We start from the raw sequence: 27,667 nt of genomic DNA, 5'->3' as shown, positions 1-27,667 counted from the left end.
TATTGTCTACAGTATCAAATGCGGCACTCATGTCCAAAGATGCCACCAACACCAGACGACCAGAGTCTTCCGCCGTTATAATGTCAGACAATACTCTTATCACTCCTGTCTCCGTAGAATTGAAACGTCGGTATGCCGATTGCCTTACCGAAAATAATGAATTTGCTCAACATAATTAAGGAGGCTATGAGAAAGTATTTTTGATACGATGGGAAGATTTGTAATAGGGCGTAAACTGAAAAGATCTAGTTGAGAATTTTTTAAAGTGGAGTTACGTTAGATTTCTTTATGGCTCTTGGAACAATGCTGTGCTCCATGGATGTATTAAATAAGTCTGTTAAAAGTGGAGCTAATACGTACGCGCATTTTTCGCTTAGCCATGTTGGAAACGGATTGTAAATGAATTAATTTTTGGGTAATACCGCAACAATCATTTTAACTTCAGTTATAGATTTTTTTTAGAAACGTTAGTTAAAATTTCTGTTTTTTTCTCTGAACTAGATAGCAATCTGATTTCTTCAACTTTATTTAATGAAATAATATGGTATAATACGCTGCGATTGGTATACCAATGCAGTGCCTTATGAACCATTAGGTGCGGTAAGAAAATGATGATGATGGTGATTTTATATGGTTTTAACAATACACATAGGTAAATTAACAATACACATTTCTGTAAAAATCACAAATGCATAATTTATTGAGAGCACAATACCGTTTTTTGCCAGTGTGTATTGATATAAATATGTCTTATATTCCGCGTAATGAAATGAACATTTACATTGTGAGCATGAAAATGGTTCCTCGTAAGTATGTAAAACGATGTAATTTTTAAAAATTATTTTTCGGCGAAGTGAAACTGCATTGTGTGCACGAAAACGGTTTCTCGCAAGTATGTACCAACACATGTTTTTTCATGTAACTTTTAATATTGTGGGCATAAGAACGGTTTCTCAACAGTATAAATTAATAATTAACATTTTAAGTAACAGTTCTGTGTTCTCGTATAACTACATTGTAAGCATGAGAACAGTTTCTCGTCAGGGTGTATTAACAAGTGACGATTAAGTCACAATTCCGGGTAGACGCATAACTGCATTGTAAGCATGAGAACGGTTCTCATTAGTATGTATAAGCATGCGATTTTATAAATAACACTTTAGAATACATGTATACCTATATTGTGCTCATGAGAGGGTTTTTTGACCAGAATGTATAAACATGTGACTTTTTAAACTATTTTTCCGTTTACATGTGAAACTGCATTCCAGGCATGAGAACGGTTTCTTACCAGAATGTATCAACATGTGACTTTTCAAACTATTTTTCCGATTACATGTAAAACTGCATTCCAGGCAAAAGAATGGTTTCTTATCAGAATGTATTAACAAGTGACATCTTAAACCATTTTTCCATGAAGATGTAAAACTACATTCTGAGCATGAAAACGGTTTCTCGCCAGTATGTGTCAACAAGTGCCTACTTACATCATGTTTCCGTGAACATGTAAAACTACATTCCGTGCATGAAAACGGTTTCTCGCCAGTATGTATCAACATGTGACGACTTAATCTACCCTTCTGTGAACATACATAACTACATTTTGAGCATGAGAACGGCTTCTCGCCAGTATGTTTTAACAAGTGACGTTTTAATTCATAGTTCTGTGAACACGTGTAACTACATTGCGAGCAATAAATCCCATTTTCGCTACCATATTTAATCAAGCGTTGTTTTAAACTATCCTGTTTAGAACTTGTACAACTAACTAGCGGCGACACCCATTTATTACTTTTAGTAGAAGTATTCTTCAGCTTTGATTTATTTTTACACTTAGGTAGTGTTTCTGCACTATGAGACGGTAGATTGTTACTCTCCAGAGACAATGTTGACGATTTAGTTGTATCTGAAAAGTGAAAAAATTGTAATGTTTACATGAGGGAAAAGCGATTACGAAGATACACTACCGACCCTTCATCTTCATGTTTTGGGAACCTAAGTACATCGATATGTAGCAATGGAAAGCTTATGCCGTTGTGATACAAAAAACGTCAGTTTTTTACAGTAATAACACAGTATCTAGAGATTCATGAGCAATAGTAGTGGAGATATGAAACATAAAAGTTTTATGCTTAGTTACAATTGACATAAGAATTTGATTTTACTCATGATTATTTACAGTATTTTTTAAATTTGTTTTTAAAGTTTATAAAGAGTTTATAAAGACACTCAAGAGTGTCATATCTCAAAATACGACATTTGCAAAAAGCTATGTTTTGCTTATGAGGGTGGTGTTGTCCAAACATCATGGGGAGGTGTTAACTCACAAAACGAAATAGCGTACTAACTCAGAAAACCGAGCACCCCCTGTGTTCTGAGACCCGCTTACTTCACCACAGGCTCTGAGAGGTTGTCAAGAAGATATTGTACTTTCAATATAAACAGTTTTAGGGTTCAATTAGGTAATGGTGTTTGACGAATTCCAATATAGACAATAACATTTTTTAATGTTGGTATGTTTTTTTTTTTTAAAACTGAAATTTGATTTGATTAAGAAGTAAGTTAGTGAAACTTTATGGGATATAAAATAGAAAATAGGAAACACAAAAAGAAAGCGATACTATAACCCTTTTCTTACCTTCAGTACTGCGAAAGCGTTCCAAACACTCTTGTTTTATATCAGGATAATCAATGTCGATTTCCGTAAAGATCAGTATATTACTCTCTATAGTATACCGTTGTTCTGTACTGGTGCCCGGTTCAGCCTTCACGGTAGCTACACCTGGTTCCTCGCCTCTGTAGGGACATTGGGTCCCTTCCCCAGTATGAAAAACATCTCCTTTTATCTGGGCAGTCCCCGGTTCAGACTTAACAATGACTGAAGCGAACTCCATCTCTACCATGGTCTTCGGTTTAACCGTCACGGAAGCAATACTTGGTTTTTCGCTTCCGAAGGGACACGGCGTTCCTTCCCCAGTATGAAAAACATATATTTCTACATCGTTAGTCCCTGGATCAGACTTAACACTGACTGAAGCGAACTTCGTCCGTTCCATAGGCTTCAGCTCGTATACAAAGACTTCGCTTTATATGAAGATCAATCGCCTGAAACGTACACAATGAACAACTAAAACGGTTTGTTTACTGTACAATTTTTAATTTCTGTATTTATCTCTCGGGAGATAATTAGATCTTTAGAGATGATGGTTTTAGTCACAGACTTCGTTCCGTTGGCCAAACCCCCATGAAGTAATAATAGATACAAAGTAAATTTTATATATGTACGTACAAAACATAAGAATAGTAATATTTATTAGGTATATTTGCTTCTTTATTGGTGCCGAGCGAATTTATAACTCTGTGCAGATAACCATGGAAACTGTCAGGCGCGAAATGGCGGCTATTAGGAAATGCGAAATGCACCAGCATGTGCGGACAATGTTACCAGTCTTAAAGTCTAAGAATAAATACTTTGAGTGTGACATGTCAACTACCGGATTAAAATGCTCATATTTTACGTAATGAAAAATAACCATCGTTTCCAAGAATTCAAACATTTGATTTACTTTTTTGGAACACTGTTCAGTCCGAACAGTTTTCAGTTTTTATGTTCTGAGACCGGTAGGAATGGTAAAAAAATATTTTACCATCTCCTTGTTAATCCGGACTACCAAAATACAAGTTAAAATCCTTTTCAAATAATATTTGCAATCAACCGATTTTATCATTGAAATAATACTTTTATAATATTTTGACCAGTTAGTCGATACATTTGTTTTACAGCGCTATGTAATTAATATTAGGGGTTTTTTTTTTCTCACGCAAGTTGGCATACCGGGGTTAATATTTTGAACGTTCTTGCGGTTGTAGAGCATGCCTTTATGACGTGCATTTACGTTCATTATATTAATACGAACTATAAAAGTGTTTTCAACAGCAGCGAGAACGTTCAGAATAGCAGCCTAGTTTGGATGATTGATAATAATGTTTGTTTTATTAATGGGTTGGATCAAAATAAATGCACACGATTTCATAAATATTTTTTTAATTACAATAATAATTATAAGTCCGTCGATAATATTTCTATTTTTTCATTTGTATTTTAAATTAGTTTCACAATACACCGAAGGAGCACGTACAAACTAAGCATTGGTAAATACATTTTAATTTCATCTTTCCACATTATTAAATAATATACACTATACAAATATTTTTTGTTCTAATGAAGCTTAACTTACCTATAACCCGTTTTCTTTTAATCTTTTTTTTGGGATACAACATAGTAAAAAGTGGAAGCATGCATATTATTAAATACTTCTACAAATAAAATTATTACAATAACATACATTTTAATAAACATCTGAACAAGACGATTAATAGTATTAAATCTACGCAATGTTTCGCGGCAGTCTCCTGCAATGGTCTCTTTCGTTAGGAAATCCAAACTTGAAAATGGCTTTTGTTTTGGAGAACGTTACATGTTCATCCAGGACATAAAACGCTCTCGGGGCCACAAAAGAGAAATTTATCTGAGTTAAAGTCGTACGTGTTTATGGTAATAAATAATTCAAATTACAAGAAAACCTCGTACGAGCATTCTGCTGGGATCTCTTGTAACCGCATGGCCAGAAATGTATCAATGATTCTTTTTTTTTAATGTCTTATATTCTGTGCCTTCCTACCCTACCTACCTACCCAAATAATAGCGTAATTCAAAACCGTCTCTGAATCTTGGATAAACAGATTTCTATCAATTATACTATTTGATTCCGCAAATTTAGCATTTTCCATTGAGTTAGTGAAAAGTAATATGAAATCTCACAATTTTTTTCGCAAATATCTCAGATAATGACGTGCGGTGTTTTTTTACAAAATAAATATGTAGTTTTTTTTTCTTTTAGATTTAGATCATTGTTTGTTTTACGTTTGAGAAATTACTTTAAATTACTGTAATGCTACTTGTGAAAACCTGTAATTGGCTAATTTGTTTTTTTTTTATGTATGATATATGTAGCTGTTGGTTATCTAAATAAAGAATAAAAAATAAATAAACAAAACTCCTACATATTTCTAAGTTTGCTTCTAATACCCTTATATATCTTCTTAAAATACGCTTAAATGAACATGTATAATTACAATGAAAGCATGAAAATGGTTTCTCGTTAGTATGTTTTGCCATGTGATTTTTTAAATATTTTTTCGGCGAAGAAGTAAAACTGCACGGTTTCTCGGCAGTATGTGTCAACATATATTTTTTTTATGTGACTTAAATGCGCATGTATAACTACATTGTGGGCATGAGAACGGTTTCTCAACAGTATGAATTTCAAACAGTCCTGTGTTCTCGTATAACTGTATTGTGAGCATTAGTACAGTTTCTCTCCCTAGTGTGTACCATAATAATATGTTTTTTCATGTTACATTTTAGTGCACATGTATAACTACATTGTGAGCATGAGAACGGTTTCTCGCCAGTGTGTATTAACAAGTGACGCTTTAAGTCACCGTTCCGTGTAGACACATAACTGCATTGTGAGCATGAGAACGGTTTCTCATTAGTATGTATCAGCATGTGATTTCTTAAATAACACTTTAGTGTACATGTATACTTACAATGTTCGCATGAGAGGAGTTTTTGGCCAGAATGTGTAAACATGTGACTTTTCAAACTATTTTTCCGTTTACACGTAAAACTGCAGTCCGGGCATGAGAAAGGATTCTTATCAAAATGTTTCAACATGTGACATTTTAAGCCGTTTTTCCATGAAGATGTATAACTACATTTTGAGCATGAAAACGCTTTCTTGCCAGTATGTATCAACATGTGAAGTCTTAATCTACCCTTCTGAGAACATACATAACTACATTTTGAGCATGAGAAAGGCTTCTCGCCAGTATGAATTAACAAGTGGCGTTTTAAATCAAAAATCTGGGAACATTTAAAATTACATTGCAAACATGACAACGGTTTCTCGCCAGTATGAATGAAAAAGTGGCGTTTCAAATCATGATTCCGTGGACTCGTATAACTGCATTGCGAGCAAGAAAACGGTTTTTTGCAAGAAGACGGTTTCTCGCCAGTATGTATTAAAAAGTGGCGTTTCAAATCAGAATTCCGTGAACTCGCATAACTACATTGCGAGCAAGAAAACGGTTTTTCGCTACTGTGTTTTATCACGCGACGTTTTAAACTACCCGTTTTTAAACTTGATTCAGGACATGACAATGGTTCCACCCTAGTACTCGGCAACACAATTTCATTACAAGTTTTCTTTCGTCTTGTTTTATAATAACCTTCTGGTAGTGGTTCTGCACTATGAGACGGTAGATTGATACTCTCCGGAGATAATGGTGGCGACTTAGTAGTATCTGAAAAGGAAAATTTATCATATTAACCTGGGAAGAAGCTTTGGACTACCGTTGAGAGGATAGCAACATCACAATACTTGTATTATAATATTTCAAATGGCTAGAACCATATACCTCCTCTATTCAAGACTCGGTACTGACATAGCCCCGAGGGACAGAATTTGCTTAAAGAGAGTGGTCTCTGATGTGAGTTAAAATGTCCTACCTTCTTTAAGCAGAAACCGTGGCGCAGATGGTTAGATGGCTAACTGTAAATTTGGCGTCGTGGTTTTGATATTCGCCAGTTGCAAGAGAAAAAAAATTAATAAATATAATTAATATTTAAAGCATTAACTTTGTGGTCAAACATTTTACTAAATGTTATTAAATATTTGTAAATAACCACATACCGACTTTTCTATGTCTACCAGTCTCGAGACGTACCCGTCTATTCGTCAGGACACCAATCAAACCAAAATGCAAACCAACATGCAAAACTCACTATACACCTTCACCATAGTTGTTGCACAAAAATATAAAACCAACACCTTTCCCGTGTTTACAAATTTTGTGTTTTTATTTAATATATTTTTTTTATATATATATATATTTTTAATTTTTTTTTAGTGTTATGTTTTCTCGATTTTTAAAATTGTTTAATTTTTTATTTATTTTATTATTTTGTTTTGCATCTTATGTTTTATTTTTATGTTATTTTGTAAACTTGCCAAACACAAGAGCTAGACTCTTTTTTGGCAAGTTCAACCTTAAGTGTTTCATTTTTCTACTGAATGTATTGTTTATTTATGCTAAAATAAAGGTTTTTTTAAAAAAAAAAAAAAAAAAACACGACATGCAATTCAATAAGCACATGCACTGATTAGGACAAACATGTACTGATTAAATTATGAAAATATTCTATGTTGTTTAATAAATAGTTGAAAAAGGTAAAGCGGATGGAGGTAGGGGGTAAGCTTAATAGGTTTAATAGGCTGACTATTACAGTAGAACATCGTTTAAAGGACTATATTGAAAAGTGACGCAAAAGCGCAAGACAAGCAAGAAAAGACGGAATATTCTAAAGCTCCGACATTTGAAAAAAAAACTGGATACATACAGTTTAATAATTTCTTGTCCATAATTTACAAATATAAACACATAATTTAGCCTTATTAAAGAAAATAAATAAAAAATAAATGTGTCGCTCGTAATTCACGCGTGCGTCCCCCATCACTGTCAACAACCGACTGAATTTAATCCACACAAGACCGGCTACCGAACAGCGTCTCCGTTTTTCTTTTTATGTATTCTGTCTTCGTGCTCTTTCTTATACAGATGTATTGTGGACATTATTTTTCGGGTAGCAAGGTTGAATATTTTTTGTATTAAAATCCAGCAAAGTTATAAAAATTTTACTTTCCAAATCCCGATAATTGTTGAATCTTATCCTTCTATTATGTTGTATCTAAACTCAACACAGGGCTCTTGGCCTTATAAAGTTAGGGATGCGTTTTAATGTTTTTGTAATACGCGTCTTCATATGTATAAATAAAAAATAAATAAATGAGCAGACACAAAACCTCATTAAATAATAAATGAACCTTGAAAATTAATTTTGAATGGAAATAGGAGGAGACACTACAACACTTTTCTCACCTTCAGTGTTTCGAGAGGAATCCAAACTTTCTTGTTTAATATCAGGATAATCAATGTCAATTTCCGTAAAGCTCTGTATATCACTCTCTATGGTACACTGTTGTTTAAAACTAGTCCCCGGTTCAGCCTTTACGACAGTAACACCTGGTTCCTGGCTTCCGTAGAGACATAGCGTACCTTCCCCAATGTGGAGGATATCTCCTGACGCATCGCCAGTCCCCGGTTCAGCCTTCACGGTAGCAACGCCTGGTTCTTCGCTTCTATAGGGACCAAGCGTCTCTTCCCCAGTATGGATACAATCTTCTACATCGCCAGTGTCAGGTTCAGACTTAACACTGATTGTAGCGACCTCCATATTTTCTATAGTCTTCAGTTCGAATACAAAGACATCGCTTTATTTGAAGATCAATCCCCTCAATGTACGCAGCGAACACGTAGAGCAATCAACACGATAATCTTCTCTTCCATCTACGAAAGATACCAGGAACTTTAGAGATTATGGATTTAGTCACAGCCCCGATTACGTTGGGCAAACATCCATAACGTGATATTAGATTCCAAGTATAGATTTCATTCATATGTATAAAACATTAGGATAGACGTATGGTTTTTTCTTTATTGGTGGTGGTCGATTGTACACTTTATAAAGATGACAACTTTCGTTACTGACAAGCCACGAAATAGCGGCCATTAGAGCTCCACCCTTAATGTTGCCAGTCTTAAGGTATGGTAATAAATGCTTAGAGTGTGACATGCCAATTACTGAATGAAAACGCTTTAATTCCATCATATGCGAAAGCATAATTTGTTTTTTTTTGTGGCGTAGGATTTACGCCAGCTGCATTTCTGTAAACCCTATGATGCATTACAAACAGACACCTTATTGCCTTACCAACCGCTTCAAGCATGTTGCAAATATTGCGTTGCCCGCAACAACAAAAATTAATTAAAACGGAGCAAATAACGATACTCGTGATCAACAATATTTTGAGTTTGTCCAAATTTTTGAAGACAAAGACTGCGTTTAACTTCCTGGAGAGCTGTTTATATTAACATATTACAACAGAGATGATGAACAATTAAGAGAAGGATGACTTCACAACGACTTCACAAACATCAACAGATGAAAGAATTGAAGGAATATAGATGTTCAAATATGCGCAGAATGGTAAATGTTACACAGTGTGTAAAGTGGCCACTTTAACCAGCCATTGACAGGTCATAAGCCCTGTAGATGCCTAGACTTCTATATTACTTTCTCTTAAATGTTCATCATCTCTGTTGTAATATGTTGATACTCTTGATAACATTCATATTCAAAAAAGTCAACGTATTTTCTAAGTTTATATTTTTTTAGTACACCCAAGAAGTAAAACATCCATTAATAAAACACTAGCAATATTTATAAAATTTGCATAATTTATAATAAATATAAAAATTGACAATTAAAAGCTCTCACATGAAATTTAATGTATTAAATAGCGAAATACTAAACACTTTATAGCAAATATGTTAAAGGTGGGTTTATAATATTATGTCGGTTTAATTCAATAAGTTGCCGACACAAGATTTGGTCCTTTGGACTCATAAACTAGGGCTCAAAAGTTTAAAGTTTGAACCCAGCTCTGCCACAATTTGATTCATTCTTACCATCATCATCAAAATATACAACCTTCATGGTGAATTTGTTTTCCATTAAATATTTTTTTAAAAGTTTTTTTTTGGTTTGTAAATCAAATCCATATGTTGGTGTGTCACATTCTAAGTGCATGCTAAGAGGGGGAGTTTGGAAACATTGCTTGTATTATCTTTAAATGGCAACCTTTCTCTAACGGCAGCAACTTGGTATTCTGACAGTTCAGAAAGTATCATACATTCGCTCGCCATCAATAATAAAGCAACTTTAGGTTGTTTCCTTATGTTTTATACCCATAAAGCTTAGCCTATAACATCATGTTCCGGGGCGGGGGTTTGTCCAACGTAACCAACAATTTTACGAAATCCATAAATATGACTGTAGACGTTCCGGTATGTCTCAGTCAGAAGAGAAATTTGTGTTAAAATCATATTAGTAAAAACATGTAGAACATGTTGATCATTGTGATCATGTTCAGGTGATTGATATTCATAGAGAGCGTGGTCTTTTTTGCTAGCAGAAGACAATGGAGAGATTAAACTTCGCTTCAGTCGGTGTCAAATCTGAACCGGAGACTGACAATGTAGAAGATATTTTTCGTGCCGAAGAAGGGGCGCCGTGTCCCTACAAAACCGAGGAGCCAGGTGTTGCTACCGTGAAGGCTGAACCGGGGACTGGTGATAAAGATAGAAATATTATCCTTGCTGGGAAAGGGGCGATATTTCTCTACAAAGGCGAAGAGACAGGTGTTGCTACCTTAAGAAATAAACCAATCATTCGGGATGCAGAAGAAAATATTCTCCATACTAGGGAAGAGGCGTCATGTCCCAATAAAGGCGAAGAGCCAGGTGTTACTACCGTGAAAACTGAACCGGGGGCTGGCGATGTAGCAGAAGATATTCTCCATATCGGGGAAGGTACGCCATGTCTCTACAGAAGCGAGGAACCAAGTGTTGCTACCGTGAAGGCTGAGCCGGGGACCAGTACTGAACAACAGTATACTGTTGAAAGTAATGTACTGATCTTTAGGGAAATTGATATTGATTATCCTGATATAAAACATCAATGTTTAGAATCCTCTCGTAATGCTGGAGGTAAGTAAACGTTTTGAGTGTCTCCTGACATTTCCGTTCTGAATTGAATCATTCACTGATCACTTACATCATTTCCGACCTGTCTTTCCTCTTCAAAATTTTAAACAATTTTATCGATATTCCATATCTCTTGGAGCGTATTTCAATCAATTGTCCCGTAAAGTCAACACAAGTTCATAATTCATTGCCCAAAAAAAATTATGTTCAAAACTCGTTTATTTATCGTAGCTGCTCCAAATTTAATTTATTTTTTCCCTATTTAGATATTTTTAATACAAAATTTTGTGACTTAAAAAAAAACTTTTTGAAACACTAAAATGAAACATTTGTCAGTGTGTAATAAGTTTATGTTCCTTTAATTATGTTTATTTTATTATATTATCAAAATTTTGAATTGGTCAACTATATTATGAAAATCCCTCTCCTCCACTCCTCCACTCTATTTCCTCATCCCTTAACCTTCTTACGAGCTCTTTTTTTTTCTTTTTCTCGTGTCTTATATAATATATTATTTTTCTTACATGTTCTCTCATTATATTTGTGAAAAACTTTAACTGGATGTATTTACTATTTTTTATATTTTGTATTCTTATATAATAACTGGTTTTTTTACTTGTTAAATAAAAATAAAATAAAAATGTGAGAAAAAATTACCTTTTGTACCCATTTGGAAGATGTAATCTGATTTTGAATTTAAATAAACAGAGTGAGATTCCAATTAATGTTGGTAAAAATTAGTCAATATTAGCATTTAACCACTTACCGACTTTTATGTCAACCGGTTTCGAGATGTTCCCGTCTCTTTTTCAGGACACTCACTTCACCAACATGCAAATACTAAAATACACTTTCACCTTTGCCATCACCGTGGTGTATATAGTATTTATAAAAAAATACATTACTTGCATGCAGAGTTAAAAGGGATGCACCACCATATCCAAACATGCACTAAAATTAGTTTATTAATATTTCTCGATATATTTAGCGAATGTGGGGGGGTGGGGGTTAGGAAAGTGAGAGCCCAAGAAGTTGAACGATACACTGCATGCAATTTATGTATTTTTTCGTAAATACCATACATAATACGGTGATGCCAATTATCAGGTGCCATTGTTCGTAGACTTTGCAACAATGGTGATTGGACTCCTAAAGTTACTAACGAAGATCAATTATTAATCTTCCCATTTCCAAGAGAATTAATTACGATGACAAGTAAGGTTTCTAACTACGGAAGTCCAAAACATCTTTATAAATTTGAAAAAATACTAGCATGCAGATGTCCATAATATTCGCATAACGGTAGCCCAATGTTTTCCCCAAGGTAAATAGTAATCAGTATTTTATCTCTTACTTTTCAGATACTACTAAGCCGCCAACATTATATTCGGAGAGTATCGCTCTACCGTCACAAAATGCAAAATTACTAGCAGAGTGTGAATATAAACCAAGACAAAGACAGAAGAATGCTTGTAATGAAAGCGCGTTGCCAAATACTGTGATGAAGCCGTTCTCGTGCTCGCAATGTAGTTATACATGTACTCAGAAATATCGTTTAAAAAATCACATGGTCAAACATACTGGAGAGAAACCGTTTTCATGCTCGCTATGTAATCATACATGTGCACTGAAAAGTAATATAAAAAAACACATGTTAACTCATACGGGTGAGAAACCCTTTTTATGCTCGCAATGTAGTTACAAATGTACACAAAAAGCTCTTTTAGTAACTCACATGTTAAAACATACTGGCGAGAGACCCTTCTTATGCTCGCAATGTCGTTTTACGAGTAGACTTAAAAGTAATTTGAAAAGACACATGCTTACACACACTGACGAGAAACCGTTTTCATGTTCGCAATGTAGTTATAAATGTATAGAGAAAAGTTATATTAAAAAACACATGTTAACTCACACTGGCGAGAAACCCTTCGTATGCTCGCAATGCAGTTTCACGTGTACACAAAAGGGTCATTTAAGAAATCACATTATGTTGAAACATAGTGGTGAGAAACCGTTCTCATGCACACAATGTAGTTATACATCTATATTTGAAAGTAACCTAAAAAAACACATGTTGAGACATACTGGAGAAAACCCGTTCTCGTGCAAACAATGTACTTATACATGCGCACTTAAAAGTAATATAAAAAAACACGTGTTGACACATACTGGTGAAAAACCGTTTTCATGCTCGCAATGTAGTTATACGTGTACACAAAGATCTCATTTAAAAAATCACACGCTCATACATACAGGTGAGAAACCGTTTTCATGCTTGCAATGCAGTTACACGTGTACACAAAAACTTCATTTAACAAAGCACATGTTGAAACATACTCGCGAGAAATATTTCTAATGCTGGCGATCTTCTTTTACTTATAGACCATAGAATTATATTGTAGACTTAAATCGTCATTTGAAAACGCAATCATGTTTATGAGAAAATGTTTTTATGCTCACAATATAGTTGTCCCTTTACACGCAACTGTGACTTTAAACTTCATTTGTCTTGAAATATTAAGGTGAAACCTTTTTAATGCATACATTTTTTTAAGAGCGACGTTATCTCGGTTAGCTGACGCTACTCGGGGTGACTTTGTGGTTTTACGAAATTAATGTATTGTAGGTACCTTTTAACGTGTTACATTGTCTACTGGAACGCTCCCGCATCCAAATAATCTATAAAAACTATTTTCAATTCTCTAGGCCGAGCGCATCTATTAGAGACCTTTCTCTTAGTTTTTTCTTTCGTTGACACGCCCACGAAGGTGACGTGTCGCCTAAGAAAAGGCATCTAATTTATTTTTTGTTTGAAATTTGACAGTTATCAATATTAAAAATATTATTACGACCTTAAGGATTACCCAAAACACTTAATTAGGTTTAATTGACCAAACCGTATTAACTTTTTTACGTTTTTTAAACATCTTTTGACGTTCAATCATCAGTGTGGCCTTTATATGAAACAATGTTTCGTCGCATTCAAAAAATTAAAATCAACAACTCTAGAAAGTGGTTTATTTAATGATTTTTAACCCCCTAGGGGTAGGAAGATTTAGAATACCACCCCAAGAGGCATCCGTGATATACGGCCAAGCCACCCGTATCCTCCCTGCTTGATGACAGTTGGCACCGGAGTTTCCTGCGTCAAACCACCGCACTCACTATTATTGTTGATGTCAAAAACCATTTGATATTTTTTCCAAAATTCTTATGGGTGTATAAATAAAATAACTTTATTGGCCTAACCGACTTGTTTCGGCAATCACACGTTGCCCTCTTCAGGGTTATATAACCCTTTATTTACACTGAAATATAACAATGAACCACAAAGTTAGTGCAACAAACATCCAAAAATATAACCCGCTAAGCCTCTAGAATAGAGGCTTAGAGGGAAGGAGAGAGTGAAAAATTCACCACAACACCCAGACCAATTGAGAAGAAAATCTTTTTCTTGCAACTGGCGGGAATCGAACCCGCGACGCCAGTTTCTCAGTCGGCCGTCTAACCAACTGCGCCACGACGCCTGCCGACGAAGTACAATAAGTAATGTATTCATTCAACAATGATTTTACCCTGGAAAATGTACTATTTTTTTTCAAAATAATTATTTTCTTTGTGTTTGTTTTTCTAATACAGTATATTTGTATGTTTGATAATTAATTTAATTGGTAACAACTTTTAAAAAAACTCAATCAGAATATAGGTCAAAAACTCAAAATAGATGGAATAAAAACTGTAGTGATTTGACGACCTATGGAATCATAGAGGAAAATATACATCCACGTTAAATAGTACAAAAAACGCGTAGCTAATCGGCTACAGAAGAACTGTTTATAAATCTCTCAAAATCAGTTTCATCATCATTCCATGTCCGCTCCCTAGTTGGAGCATATGGTGTACACAAAGAGCCTCCATTCACCTCTATCGGCTGCCAGCTCCTGTGCGTACTCCCATCCAGGTTCTCGTCCCGAAGTTCTGATATAAACTGCAGTCAGCAATGGACGTCCAGGACGTGGAGAACCTGACGCCTTTTAAAGTAGGCGAGCATAGTTAAGGCTCTCAGGAGGCATCCGCAGTATATGGCCCAGCCAACTGTATCGCCTCCGCTTGATGACAGTTGTTAACGGAGTTTGCTGTGTCCGTTATCTTATTACTTCATTCCTCACAAAGTCGAACCACCGGACACCCAAGATTCTTCTGAGACGCCCATTCTCTAAACTCAGTATTTTCCTGTTTTGAACTATAGCGAGGTCCCAAAATCAGTTTCAGGAAAAATGAAATATTACTAACTTAATATTATTGATGTTTTTTTTTTTATGGGAGTTGCATTTATTATTTACCTCGCTTATTGTGTATAAGGTTTAAATTTCTAAACTGGATTTTTGGGATCAGGAGGGATATTCAATGGTGGGCCCATCAGGAACTTCTCAGCACTTGCTTTTGTGAAAAGGAAGCCATCTATCCGTTCCACTTGAAGAGTGTCCGGCATTTTGTGTCTTTCATTGGTTTATTTTATTAATGTCCTGCACTATCTTGATCGTGTAAGATACCTCTTGTGTGAGTTCTTACCTCTTAGTTACTACCTCTCGTGTGAGTTCTTTGTGAAGTATCACAGATCCGATGTCGCATAGATCCTGACTCAAGACTTCCGCGTCGTGCCTCCAGCAGCTCCGAAAACTGAAAAAGGGGCTATGCATCAACGGGTGAGAGACATCTTAAAGAATTTCATCATTATATAGGCAGCTGTCGATCTCGGAGATCTTGAAGCGATGCAAGTAGCTCATGAACCCTCCATGACTCGTGAGGATTTCGTTCAACTCAAAGCTGGCTTTCTGCATTCTCCTGAAATCAAAGGCCTGGTAAATTTTGTAGCCAGATGCATGGAAAGTTGCAGTTGCCGTTGCCTGCACTGCGTGCGGGATCACAAGCCTATGACCTGCACCAAGAAAGAGAAAAAGCTGATCACCGATCCTGGAATTGCAGCAAAATGGCTAAAAAGAAGACGGAAGCGTCAAAGCATAGAGCCAACGATAAAGACTGTCCCAGTCGAATCAAAATGATGATTAGGATAATAGAGAAAATCACTTATGGCTATTTCCACTCTGACCACTATCACCGGGATCCGATCACACATTGACGGCGCGAATGAAGTTATTCAGTGGAATTTGTGTCGCTGCAAAGCGTCACAAGAACTGCCAATAAAAGGGGAACTTTATATAGGCAATGCACGCAACATACGTCAACATTCATAAGCGAATCTCTTTTCTCGCACACATCGTAGACTTTTGTTTCCAAGAATTTGGTCTTCTTTGCGAATTCAAATCATCTATTTATAAATATTTTATGATTGTTCCATAGAAAAGATTTAGTTTTTCTACTGATATTTCTTGTTGGAACGGCATTTTAATTATAAAAATAAAAACATAAAAATAAGTATATAAATACTTTTATTCCACTTTTATTTATAATTTTTTACCTGTGACCGACATCGTCAGAATGACGGGAGACTAAACAAATGTCTATGTTACATACAAGTTTTATATACAAAAAAGAAAATTTCGCCGATCCCGACTATGCTGCCAGTTCCTGGATCCAGGTTGTAAAGCCGGACCCGAGACGATGCAGAGTTCCCCGGCCCCGGGAGGGGAGGGTACTAGCGTCGCCGAGAGCGGGCTGCGGTCAGGGAGCACTGCACAGACGCCACCGTCCCTCTTTGAATCCGTAGGGTAAACCCCGTCCAAAGCCCTGCGAGGATTTTCCAGGACTGCAGGGTGAAGACGCTCAACGATCTTCAGGTTCGGAGCAGAGCGGGCGTAGGTGACGATTGACTAAGTGAAACGCAGACTAGAGAAAAACTTGAATATTTATTTTGTAAAATTGCACAGGTTCAATCAAATAAGTTGCACCGCGTCACAGTCGGTGACTAAAATATGTACATTTCAAAAGTTTTTTATTTTTTGTTACACAGTACAACATGGAGAAAAAAATTTACAAATATAAATAAATGTAAAAATGTTTCTGGTCAATCAACAAGGTCTTGCTCCTGTTCAACTTATTGCGTGGAAAAGACTTCCCTTTATTATCACGTTGGCCCCGGAGACTAGATTTCATAGGCTTTTACATACAGAAAAATTAGGAAAATCGCGGAATTAATTCGTGTAAAATCAGGTAAATCAAAAAAGTAAAATGTTTTAATTTCCTCAAATAGAGCTCGCGAGGCCTGACCGTAAAGTCTAAATTCCAGGTGGAAAGGCTTTCCAAGGCCTTTCCACGCGGCGGTATCAGTCAGGTGTTCTTTCAACGGACCATTCTAAAAATGTATGAAAACTTTAATGTCAAAAATGTGTGCATTTTTTTACGCCGAATTATAGATAGTTAAAAGGGCGAAGACCACAGCTCGATCGGGCTTCGGGGGCGCCAGACGCCGCCCTCTCCGTGTTGAACTGACCGAATTTGGAATTCCGCGCTTTCAGCTCCCGATCAGCTGAAACTTTACGAGGCAACGGTGGACACCCTCCTCGTCCGATTTAACCACGGAAATTGCCATTTTTTTTATTTATTTACATACAAAAGGTTATTGTACATTTTTTGAGACAATAAGTCCCAACTCCATGGGACTAGAAGTCTTGTGTTGAGATGGGACGAGCAATTATATGACACAGACACATGACTAGAAGACACAAGATTAGAAACATAAAAAATATGTTTAAAAACATATATATGGCAAATCAATATGGTAAACAGTAAACTCAAGCATTTGGAAAATCATCAAGAAGTTTCCTACTCAAATCCCTCCCACTAAGGAAAATCCAGTCCTTAACTCCTTTCTTAAAAATATTTTTTGTCCTTGAGAGCTTAATACGTTCTTCCAACATATTAAAAACTCTCGGTGCGATAAATGAGAGATGTCTCTGAGCAAAATTCATACGGGTTTTGGGTATGACATAATTCATGCTCTGGGAAAACCTCGTACGGACATTCTGCTGAGACCTTTCCTTATTGTTCGACCAGAAGTGTGTAAGTACTTCTTTTAGGTACAGTTGTCTCATATCCAGCACCTTCATGTATTGGAACACTTCAAGTATTGGAACTGTCCTGGCGGGTATGTTGGAGGGCGCCGGAACATTTATAAGCGGCTTAAAAATGGATGCCGCACATTCCCCCCTAGACAGCTATTCCATGGGTTGCCGTGGGTTGAAAAAGAGCAAAGTACACATTTCTGATAGTGTCAATATCCAGAATGTCTCTAAGAAAGCAGAATATATGGCACAGCTTTCTCAACCTAGAATTTAGTGACTGGACCTGAGCCTCCCATTGCAAATTCAAATCAATGATAACACCAAGGTATTTTATGGAATTTACCCGTTGCAGAAGTTGGTGTGTTTTGTCTCTGACCATGGATTCAAATTTGTTTTTCCGATTCTACATGAAAACACTAAAAAGGTCATAAAATATTTTTCTATATGAATTACGTAAATAGGTCCGGCACTTCGGCGGGTCGAAAATGTCGGGAAAATTAAAATAATTTGTTCAGATTATTGACAGATTCGATGCTCTAAATTATCACCGATAAGTACATAGTCTAGTAATTTCCACGTTTCCTAGGTAGCTGAGTGGATACCTTTCAAATAATCTACAATATTAAGCGTAGTTTGGTTATAACCTGAATTTTGTTCAAATATTGCTTTTGAGGGAATATTTGACACCATCTTAGGATTGAATTGTCTTCCTTCGATGCAAATTTTCATAGTTAGGAATTCGAGATAACATGGCATCTTTTTTAATGAAGAAAATTCCTACGGTCGGGATTTTTTTAATTGTAAAAGAGGGGTTGCCTCCTGGCCCTGGCATTTTTTAAATATTTTTTATATGTTAGTTGCATTATTCTTTTACCTTGCTTGTAATGCACAACGTTAATATATACTTCAAAGCGGTAGTTATTTATTTGTTTACTTAAAAAATTGTTTTTTTTTTCTTTTAAATTTATATTAAATTTACTTCAATGAGAAACATTATTTCGTTATTTTATGTAAGGATCGGTAAGATGTTTCGGCTGTGACCTGTTTCAAGGGGAAACCACAGAAAACTCGTCAGAAGAAGGCGGACCGTTGTAATTCGTCAACAGATCTTCCGATCCACTTGAATAGTGTTCGGCATTTGGTGTCCTGCTATCAGTGATACCTTTTATTGCCTTCACTATATCTGTCATGTATAATGTTACCTCTCTTGACAAGTCCCTATGACTAATCACTACATGCACATCGTGTAAATCCTCATTTAGACTTCTGCATCGCGCCTCCAGTTGCATTCTCTGCAGACTAAAAAAGGGGCAATGCATCAATAGATGGAAGACATCTTGGAGAGTAACATCATCGCATGGGCAAGTGTTGATCTCAGATATTTTGAATCTGTGTAAATAGCTCGAAATAGGCCCTGGCATTGCACTGGGTTGATTTATATGATATTAATCGTGATGAATGAAGGACAATTATTTTCTTGGTATAAACTTTTTTTCTTATAAGCCCATTAAAAATACGAAAGAGAAATAAGATGATTTGGTTTCGATGCATTTTTAAATAAACAACGCAACACCGTACGTCTTTGGTGTTCAAACAAAAAACGCTAAAATATCATGTTTGATGATTTGTAAACTTACCGAGTTTTACAAGAAAGGGTAACAAAATGCCTTCAAATGACTTTTCCGTGCACATCTATAACTACATTACGAGCATGAAGACGGCTTTTCGCCAGAATGAATTATCAAGTGACGTTTTAAAGAGCTTCTACGTAAACATCTAAAACTACATTGCGAGCATGAGAACGGTTTCCCACCAGTATGTGTTAGCATATGACTTCTTAAATTACTTTGTTGTCTACATGTATAACTACACTGCGAGCACGAGAACGGTTTTTCGCCATTATGTGTTAACATATGCGTTCTTATATATTTTTGTAGTGCACATGTATAACTACACTGTGAGCATGAGAACGGTTTCTCACCTGTATGTATCAATACATGACGTTTTAAGTCATTGTTCTGTGAACATTTAAAACTGCATTTTGAGCATGAGAATGGTTTCTTGCCATCGTGCGTTGACATATGCCTTTTTAAATGACCACTTTCAATGCACGTATAACTACACTGCGAGCATGAGAACGGTTTCACGCCAGTGTGTATCAACATGTGACTTCTTAAATAACTTTTTTTTGCGCATACATAACTACATTGTGTGCATGAGAACGGTTTTTCACCGGTATGTACTAGCATGTGACATTTTAAATCGCTGTTCCGTGAACATTTAAAAGTACATTGTGAGCATGAGAATGCTTTCTCGCCAGTATGTGTCACCATATGACTTCTTAAATTACATTTATGTCTACATTTATAACTACATTGTGAGCATGAGAACGGTTTCTCGCCGGTGTGTTTTAAAATATGACTTCTCAAATTGCTTTTTTGTCTACATTTATAACTACATTGTGAGCATGAAAACGGTTTAACGTTTGTACTCGGCCACCCCCATTCATTACATGTATTATTTGGTCTTGTTTCATATTTACACTCCGGTAACGGTTCTGCACTATGAGATGGTAGATTTTCACCCTTCGGAGATAATGTTGGCAGCTTCGTAGTACCTGAAAAGTAAAAGTTAAAATATTAACCTGGGAAGAAGCATTGGGCCACCGTTGAATATAATTTATAATGTCTGTACATGGGAAGATAAGAAACGCCATGTTGAAATTTTTCTCTTAGAAGTTAACTCAGACAACAATCGATTCAGAAGCATGATTGAGAAAGAAATAAGCGAGGAGACATTATGATCTTTTTCGGGCGTACTTTACTGTATTAACCATAGCATAAAGTAGATTAAAGATTTTGATCAACCGATAGATTATAATTGTTGTCTGTATTTTTTGTGTCGTCTGTTGTGTCGATTATAAACAAATACACATAAAAGTTTCAGGTTTTTATTTATAGACGTAGTAGTTGAAAATTCGTTGATTCACGCATGATCGTAATAGTAATTCGTGATCAATTCATACGATGCTGAAATATAATAAAATAAATAATTTAATAAAGTACCTACACTGTTCAGTTTCGATACGCCTCGAAATCGTCTAAGTAACGCCTACTAATATCACTTAGTAAAAATATGTTATTTTTGTTGTTTTTCGGCTACGGAACAAATTTACAAAAAAAAAGACAGTAAAAAAGAGTTAATTGAAAAGGGGAAAACTAAGGAAAAGTATGAATGGGCAAAAATATAGAATAACGAAAATCAAAAGAATTAAATAAAATAAAATGTATACGACCAACATATTCTTATCAAAAAGAGCAAATCAACATGTATTTCAAGTAATTCATAATGTGTATAGTATATTAATAAATCATACTCGATTTTTTTTAAAGCACTCTTTAAACCACATATATGTAAATGGCAAAAATACCGTATAATATAAATATAAATCAATTTTAAAAATAAAATCAAGGTGTGCATGGAGTATTAACTCCGAGTGTCAAACTAATATTATCAGTATAATAAACAAAATAAGACATTACATTTACATTTATACATTTTTTTGCACCACAACAGGCCAGGAGGCCTAATTACAGTGGTGAATTATATCACAGAGCACCCAGGCTTGAGAAAAATCTCATTTTTAATTTTTGTGTTCTCACCGGGAATCGAACCAGGAACCTTCCGTGCGTGAGTCAAGCGTCTTGACCACTACACCACGGAGGCCGCGGAGACAACCATGCCTGCTAGCAGATTGTTTTATTTAAAAGCATTCATAAATAATAAGAAGATAAATATAAGTTCAACAGTTATAGTTGTCCATGGTAAAGGCTACTAACACCTGTCACATCGAGCATTGCACACACGTAAAAGAATATCTACGTGCTTTTCTCACCTTTAGTGTTTCGAGGGGGTTCCAAACATTCTTGTTTTTTATCGGGATCCACAATGTCAATTTCCGTAAAGATCAGTATATTACTCTCCGTAGTATGCTGCTGTTCAGTACTAGTCCCCGGTTCAACCTTCACGGTAGCAACACCTGGTTCTACGCTTCTATAGAGACATAGCGTCCCTTTCCCAGTTTCGAAAATATCTCTTTCTATATCCCCAGTCCCTGGTTCAACCTTAATGGAAGCAATGCCTGGTTCCTCGCTTCTGTAGGAACATGGGGTCCCTTTCCCTACGTGGAGAATATCTCTTTCTACATCCCCAGTCCCCGGTTCAACCTTCACGATAGAAACACCTAGTTCCTCGCTTCTATAGGGACATAGCGTCCCTTTCCAAGTTTGGGGAATATCTCTTTCTACATCCTCAGTCCCCGGTTCAATCTTAACGGAAGCAACACCTGGTTCCTCGCTTCTATATGGACTTAGCGACCCTTTCCAAGTTTGGAGAATATCTCTTTCTGCATCCCTTGTTCCCGGTTCAACCTTTACGGAAGCAACGTCTGTTTCCTCACTTCTGTAGGAACATGGCGTACCTTCCCCAATATGGAGAATATGTCCAACTACATCGCTAGTCCCCTGTTCAGCCTTGACCCTCACTAAAGCGAGCTCCATATTTTCCAGTATTCTGTTCGAATACATAGTCCTCGTTTTATCTGAAAAAATGATAGCACAAAAAAGATACAAAAACAAACCAGTAAACTTAGTAGAAGAACAAGGAAAACAAAACTTAATGAGTAAAAATAATTTATGAAATTTACTCACAGCCTTGGTTTGGTTGATCTTTCTTTGTTGGTGGTGAATACAAGCTCGATTTATACCGATAACTATAACACTTGGGAACTGTCAGAACTCAGAACACGAAATGGTGACCATTGGAAATACCTCTGACAATGTTGCCAGTCTAACGGTCTAAGTATGCTTAGTATATTTAAAATGTGACATGCTAACTCCTGGTTCAATATTTTTCGCAGATCTCTTGTTAATGTCGAGAAGAGTGTGAAGGAATTCAATGGTTAAACTGAGCTACTACAGCTTTATTCTCCATACTTTTATTTTAATTTACTGTCTTTTGTCTTTAGTTTAAATGTTATTTTCTGTATTTATAAATTATTTTATGTTAAAATATGTTTTATTTTTAAAAATACGTATAATTATCTTTTAGTTCTGAATATTTTTTATACCAATTTTTAAATCCATATTTTATTTTTTAAATATTAACTTTTTTCTTTGTAAATGAAAAATAAAAAACTTGCTGACATGCAGGCTACACTACTCAGCTATTAGCGGGGGTGCAATTTTAAATTTTCTCGCGGAAGTAGAGTGGTTCGCATATGAATTTTTATTATTTGGATAGGATTACGATTTGCTTCATATATGGCTACACTAATGATTAAATGACAAACTCTGATGATTAAATGACAAATAAATAGGAGTTTATTTATTCAACCTAATTCACAATTTCATTGGCATTAAGCATTTCTATTGCAGTTTTTAGCAGGTCGCAAATTTTAGGCAATTTTAAGAAATGATAAAATATTTATTTTTAAAACATTTATATTCAATAAAAACATTTATTAAACAATTATTACCTTAGAAAAACGCAATTCCAATTTTCGCCAAGTGTCAGAATTGGCACTTGCCTCATTGCACGTTTTATGCCATCGCACGTTCATTTTATATTAAATAATTATTCATCATTACATATTCCATACTTTGTATCTTCATACATTGCATGCATTTTCATTTATATAAGAATTGGGTTTTGGTCTCGTAGCTTGAGTTGCGGACTCGCGGATTACAGGTCCGAGGTTCTAATTACACTCTACCCCAACTCGAGTTAAATTTTCTAATAGTGAGTTATTTACAACTCGTTGAAAATGGTCACCGAAATTGAAGTATTTCGGTCAATTATAAGCACTCCGATATTTCTTCTTCTTTTTAAATATTCTCCTTCCATTTTGCGTCTGTGTAGACGAAAATAATATTGTTGCATTATTGCTTATATCGGCTGTTGAATGGTAATATGGCAAAGACCACCCCAGGAACTACAAAATACAAGTTGTTATTGATGGACAGCACTTCCCTTACACATACCGAGGCCTCTATTCTACTAAGGTATTAGAATCCCCAGTAAAAGTCACTTGGCTTCACTTTATGGCCTTTAGTTTTGAAACGAGACTCGAATTCCTATTGTCGAAATTTTGAGACTTTTCAGGACTTCCAGAATATTTTATGTTCACCCAAAAACACATAAATTATTCATACTATTAGACAACAGTCGCCTGTCACGTACTGTTGCCTGCTAGTATAAATTAATTAAGTGCAATTTGCAACGCCTAATACACAATAGGAACGGGTGGGTTAGCCAAACTAATCGTCAGTGTAATGTGGAATTACAATAGAACATTTTTTTTACTAGTACTAGAAAATGTTTCGTGTTATTTTTTTATAAATACAAAAGAACAAACGAACAACTAATTAATAATCTTGAACCGATTTGTCAAAATTTGTATAATGCCGCCTTTCAATTTTAATAGCATTACGCAATCATTACCGATTTATTACTTTTATTAGCCTCACAACAAAAAATTACTGACATTTTAAAAACAGAACATTCCAAGCATCGTATGTTTAGGTTTGGCAGACTTACTAGGTTATCCATTGTGTCTTGAGCACATGCGATTTATAAGGTGTTGTAAGGATACCTATTACAAAAATCGTTCAGAATACCGTACATAATTTTTACGTGGTAGCAACGCTTTCTTGTCCTACATAACGTTCCGTCGCAATATACGTGAAAGTATTTAATCTGGAGTTGGCATGTCACACTCTACGTGCATACTTAGACCTTTAACACTGGCAACATTATTTGACGCATTTTCATGATCGCCATTTCGTGTTTGACAGTTCTAAAGTGTTACTCTTATCTGTATAAAACGAGCTTGTACTTCCTACCAATAAAGAAGGACCAACAAAACAAAAGCTGTGAGTAAACCCATAAAATTATTGAAAGACGTTCCATTGTCTTTTGTACTAAGAAGTGGATTATCGTGTTACCATTAAATTCCAAACAAATTACTAGGTGAGCATCTGGTACATTTTAAGTGATTGATTTTCAGATAAAACGGAGTCTCTATTTGAACAAAAGAATGGAACGTATGAAGCAAGCTTTTATGAGTGTCAAAGCTGAACCAGAGACTGGTGATGCAGACGTAGATATTCTCCATACTGGGGGAGGAACGCCATGTCCCTACAGAAGCAAAGAACTAGGTGTTGCTACCGTGAAGGTTGAACCGGGGACTGGTGATGTGGGAGGAGATATTCTCCGTACTAAGAAAGAGATGCCATGTCCCCTCAGAAGCGAAAAACCAGGTGTTGTTACCGTGAAGGCTGAACCGTGGACTAGCGATGTAGGAGGAAATATTCTCCGCACTAAGAAGGAAACATCATGTCCCTTCAGAAGCAAAGAACCAGGCGTTGTTACCGTGAAGGCTGAACCGGAGACTGGTGATTTAAGAGGAGATATTCTCGATACTGGGGAAGGGACGCCATGTACCTACAGAAACGAGGAACCAGGTGTTAATACCGTGAAGGCTGAACCGGGGACTGGCTATGTACAAGAAGAAATCCTCCATACTGGAGAAGGAACGTCATGTCTCTACAAAAACAACGAACTAGGTTTTGCTACCGTGAAGGCTGAACCGGGAACCAGTACTGCACACCAGTATGCTGTAGAAAGTGATATACTGATCTTTACGGAAATTGACGTTGAGTATCCTGATATAAAACAAGAATGTTTGGAATCCTCTCGCAACACTCCAGGTGAGTAATAAAAGTTGTATTTTATTAAGGCTACTGTCATATCGAGCGTTCTCCAGTGGTAAAAATATAGTAAATATAAATACTGACTAAAATGCATGTCGTGTACTGATTTGCCCACATAGAAAGGTATACCCAAAAAAGTTTGCATTCAATGAAGGTTTTCCTCAAGTATTCGTCAGGATGCTTGCTTCTCAATGCTTCCCCCCTGGTTTTATAATATGACTTTTACTTTTCAGATACTACTAAGCCGCCAACATTATCTCCGAAGAGTATCAAACTATCGTCTCATATTGCTGAATCACTACCGGAGAGTGAATATAAAACAAGGCTGAAGAACAATTGTAATAAATGGGTGTTGCCTGTTACTGTAGGGAAACCCTTCTTATGCTCACAATGCAACTATACGTGTACACACAAGAATTATTTAAGAAAACACATGGTTAAACACACTGGCGAAAAACCGTTCTCATGCTCACAATGTAGTTTTAAATGTTTTAGGAACGGTGATTTAAAACGTCACTTGTTGATACACAGTGGCGAAAAACCATTTTCGTGCTCCGAATGTAGTTATACAAGTAGACTAAAAAATAGTTTAACAAGTCATATGTTGACTCACACTGGCGTGAAACCGTTCTCATGCTCGCAGTGTAGTTTTACATGTATCAAAAAAGGTTATTTAAGTAGGCATATGTTGACACACAACGGCGAGAAACCGTTCTTATGCTCACAATGTAGTTTCAAATGTTCACAAAACGACGATTTAAAACGTCATTTGTTGAAACATGCTGGCGAGAAACCGTTCTCATGTTCACAGTGTAGTTTTAAATGTTTATGGAACGGTGGTTTAAAACGTCACATGTTGATACACACTGGCGAAAAACCGTTCTCATGCTCGCAATGTAGTTATACAAGTCGACTAAAAAATAGTTTAACGAGTCATATGTTGAAACACACTGGCGAAAAAAAACCGTTCTCATGCTCACAATGTAGTTATACATGTTTAAAAAAAGGTCATCTAAGAAGGCATGTATTGACACACAATGGTGAGAAACCGTTCTCGTGCTCGCAATGTAATTTTAAATGTTCACAGAACAATGATTTAAAACGTCACGTGTTGAAACATACTGGCGAGAAACCGTTTTCATGCTCTGAATGTGATTTCAGATGCTCACGAAAGTGTGCTTTAAAGCGTCACTTCTTAATGCATACTGGCGAGAAACCGTTCTCTTGCTTACAATGTAGTTATACGTCTTTACAAAACGGCCATTTAAAAATTCATATGCTAGAACATTCTGGTGAGAAATCTTACTCATGCTCACAATGTATTTACACATGTACTCAAAAAAGTTATTTTAGAAAACACATGTTGACCCACGCTGGCGAAAAGCCATTCTCATGTTCGCAATGTAGCTATACATGTAGGCTTAAAAGTAATTTAAGAACTCATACGATGACACATTCTGGCGAGAAACCGTTCTCTTGCTTACTATGTAGCTATTCATCTTCAAGAAAAAGTCATTTAGGAAGTCATATGTTGACACACTCTAGCGTAAAACCGTTCTCATGCGCACAATGTAGTTATACGTGTTCACAAAAAAATTATTTAAGAAGGCATATGTTAACACACAGTGACAAGAAGCCGTTTTCATGCTCGCAATGTAGTTTTTCGTGTATTCGAAAAAGTTATTTAAAAAGGCACATCGTCAACTTAACTTGCAAAACTAGTAAGTCCATAAATGGTCCAAAATGATACTTCGGCGCTTTCTGTTTGGACTTCAAATAATTTATATTTATGATGAAAGATATGAATGAGTGAAAAATCAATTTAATAAAATTGCATTATTTATTCAAAAATACATCGATAAAACTTTCTCTTTATTTCTAACGAATTTAGTATAATCAACTTTTTCGGAAAAAATAACGTTTACGGCCAAAAATATATGTATTTGCTATTACTTTATCAAAGGGCCAATTATTCTTAATTTTATTTAAAAAATAGTTGAGTTTCTAGTATTTTAATTTTTCATATATGCATTTTTTTATTTAAAATTGTATTTATTTATATTTGTAAATTGTTTATATCCTCTGTATATGTATAAGCCTTTTGGACGTCAATTAATTTATCAAAGCTGTTTTTACTCT

The 27,667-nt window shown here is 35.7% G+C and overlaps 2 protein-coding genes and 2 long non-coding RNA genes across 5 annotated transcripts; 2 read left to right on the top strand and 2 right to left on the bottom strand.

Moving 5' to 3' along the window:
• Positions 1-670: 670 nt before the first annotated feature.
• On the bottom strand, positions 671-3,371 carry LOC148279332 (uncharacterized). 2 transcript variants are annotated; one of them, XR_015822914.1, is made up of 3 exons: positions 3,290-3,371; positions 2,639-3,105; positions 671-1,906 (listed from the first exon to the last, which is right to left on the bottom strand). It is a non-coding gene; the product is annotated as an uncharacterized LOC148279332 (long non-coding RNA). The 2 variants fall into 2 exon arrangements; XR_015822913.1 differs by having other exon boundaries at positions 2,639-3,366.
• Positions 3,372-4,111: 740 nt separating this feature from the next.
• Positions 4,112-8,709, bottom strand: LOC148279331 (uncharacterized). The gene is made up of 2 exons (XR_015822915.1): positions 8,005-8,709; positions 4,112-6,369 (listed from the first exon to the last, which is right to left on the bottom strand). It is a non-coding gene; the product is annotated as an uncharacterized LOC148279331 (long non-coding RNA).
• Positions 8,710-9,859: 1,150 nt separating this feature from the next.
• LOC148279330 (uncharacterized) lies at positions 9,860-13,219 on the top strand. Its single transcript, XM_088230107.1, has 2 exons — positions 9,860-10,734; positions 12,093-13,219. The coding sequence occupies exons 1-2, from the start codon at positions 10,167-10,169 to the stop codon at positions 13,088-13,090; spliced, it is 1,566 nt and encodes a 521-aa protein (XP_088086233.1). The 5' UTR covers positions 9,860-10,166; the 3' UTR covers positions 13,091-13,219.
• An 11,609-nt stretch (positions 13,220-24,828) lies between these two features.
• LOC148279329 (uncharacterized) lies at positions 24,829-27,405 on the top strand. The gene is made up of 2 exons (XM_088230126.1): positions 24,829-25,525; positions 25,762-27,405. The coding sequence occupies exons 1-2, from the start codon at positions 24,853-24,855 to the stop codon at positions 27,273-27,275; spliced, it is 2,187 nt and encodes a 728-aa protein (XP_088086252.1). The 5' UTR covers positions 24,829-24,852; the 3' UTR covers positions 27,276-27,405.
• The last annotated feature ends 262 nt before the right edge of the window (positions 27,406-27,667 follow it).

Source organism: Micrasema longulum, unplaced genomic scaffold (genome assembly GCF_059751315.1).
Source record: "Micrasema longulum isolate JH-2025_06_02 unplaced genomic scaffold, ASM5975131v1 h1tg000731l, whole genome shotgun sequence".
Taxonomy (NCBI): Eukaryota; Metazoa; Arthropoda; class Insecta; order Trichoptera; family Brachycentridae; genus Micrasema; species Micrasema longulum.
This window is presented reverse-complemented; position numbering and strand designations above follow the sequence as displayed.

Bases quoted from the DNA above. Each gene is read 5' to 3' on its own strand.
- LOC148279330 (XM_088230107.1), top strand. From the start codon at position 10,167: ATGGAGAGATTAAACTTCGCTTCAGTCGGTGTCAAATCTGAACCGGAG. The intron at 10,735-12,092 runs GTAAGTAAACGT...CTTACTTTTCAG, and splicing joins ATCCTCTCGTAATGCTGGAG to ATACTACTAAGCCGCCAACA.
- LOC148279329 (XM_088230126.1), top strand. From the start codon at position 24,853: ATGGAACGTATGAAGCAAGCTTTTATGAGTGTCAAAGCTGAACCAGAG. The intron at 25,526-25,761 runs GTGAGTAATAAA...TTTACTTTTCAG, and splicing joins ATCCTCTCGCAACACTCCAG to ATACTACTAAGCCGCCAACA.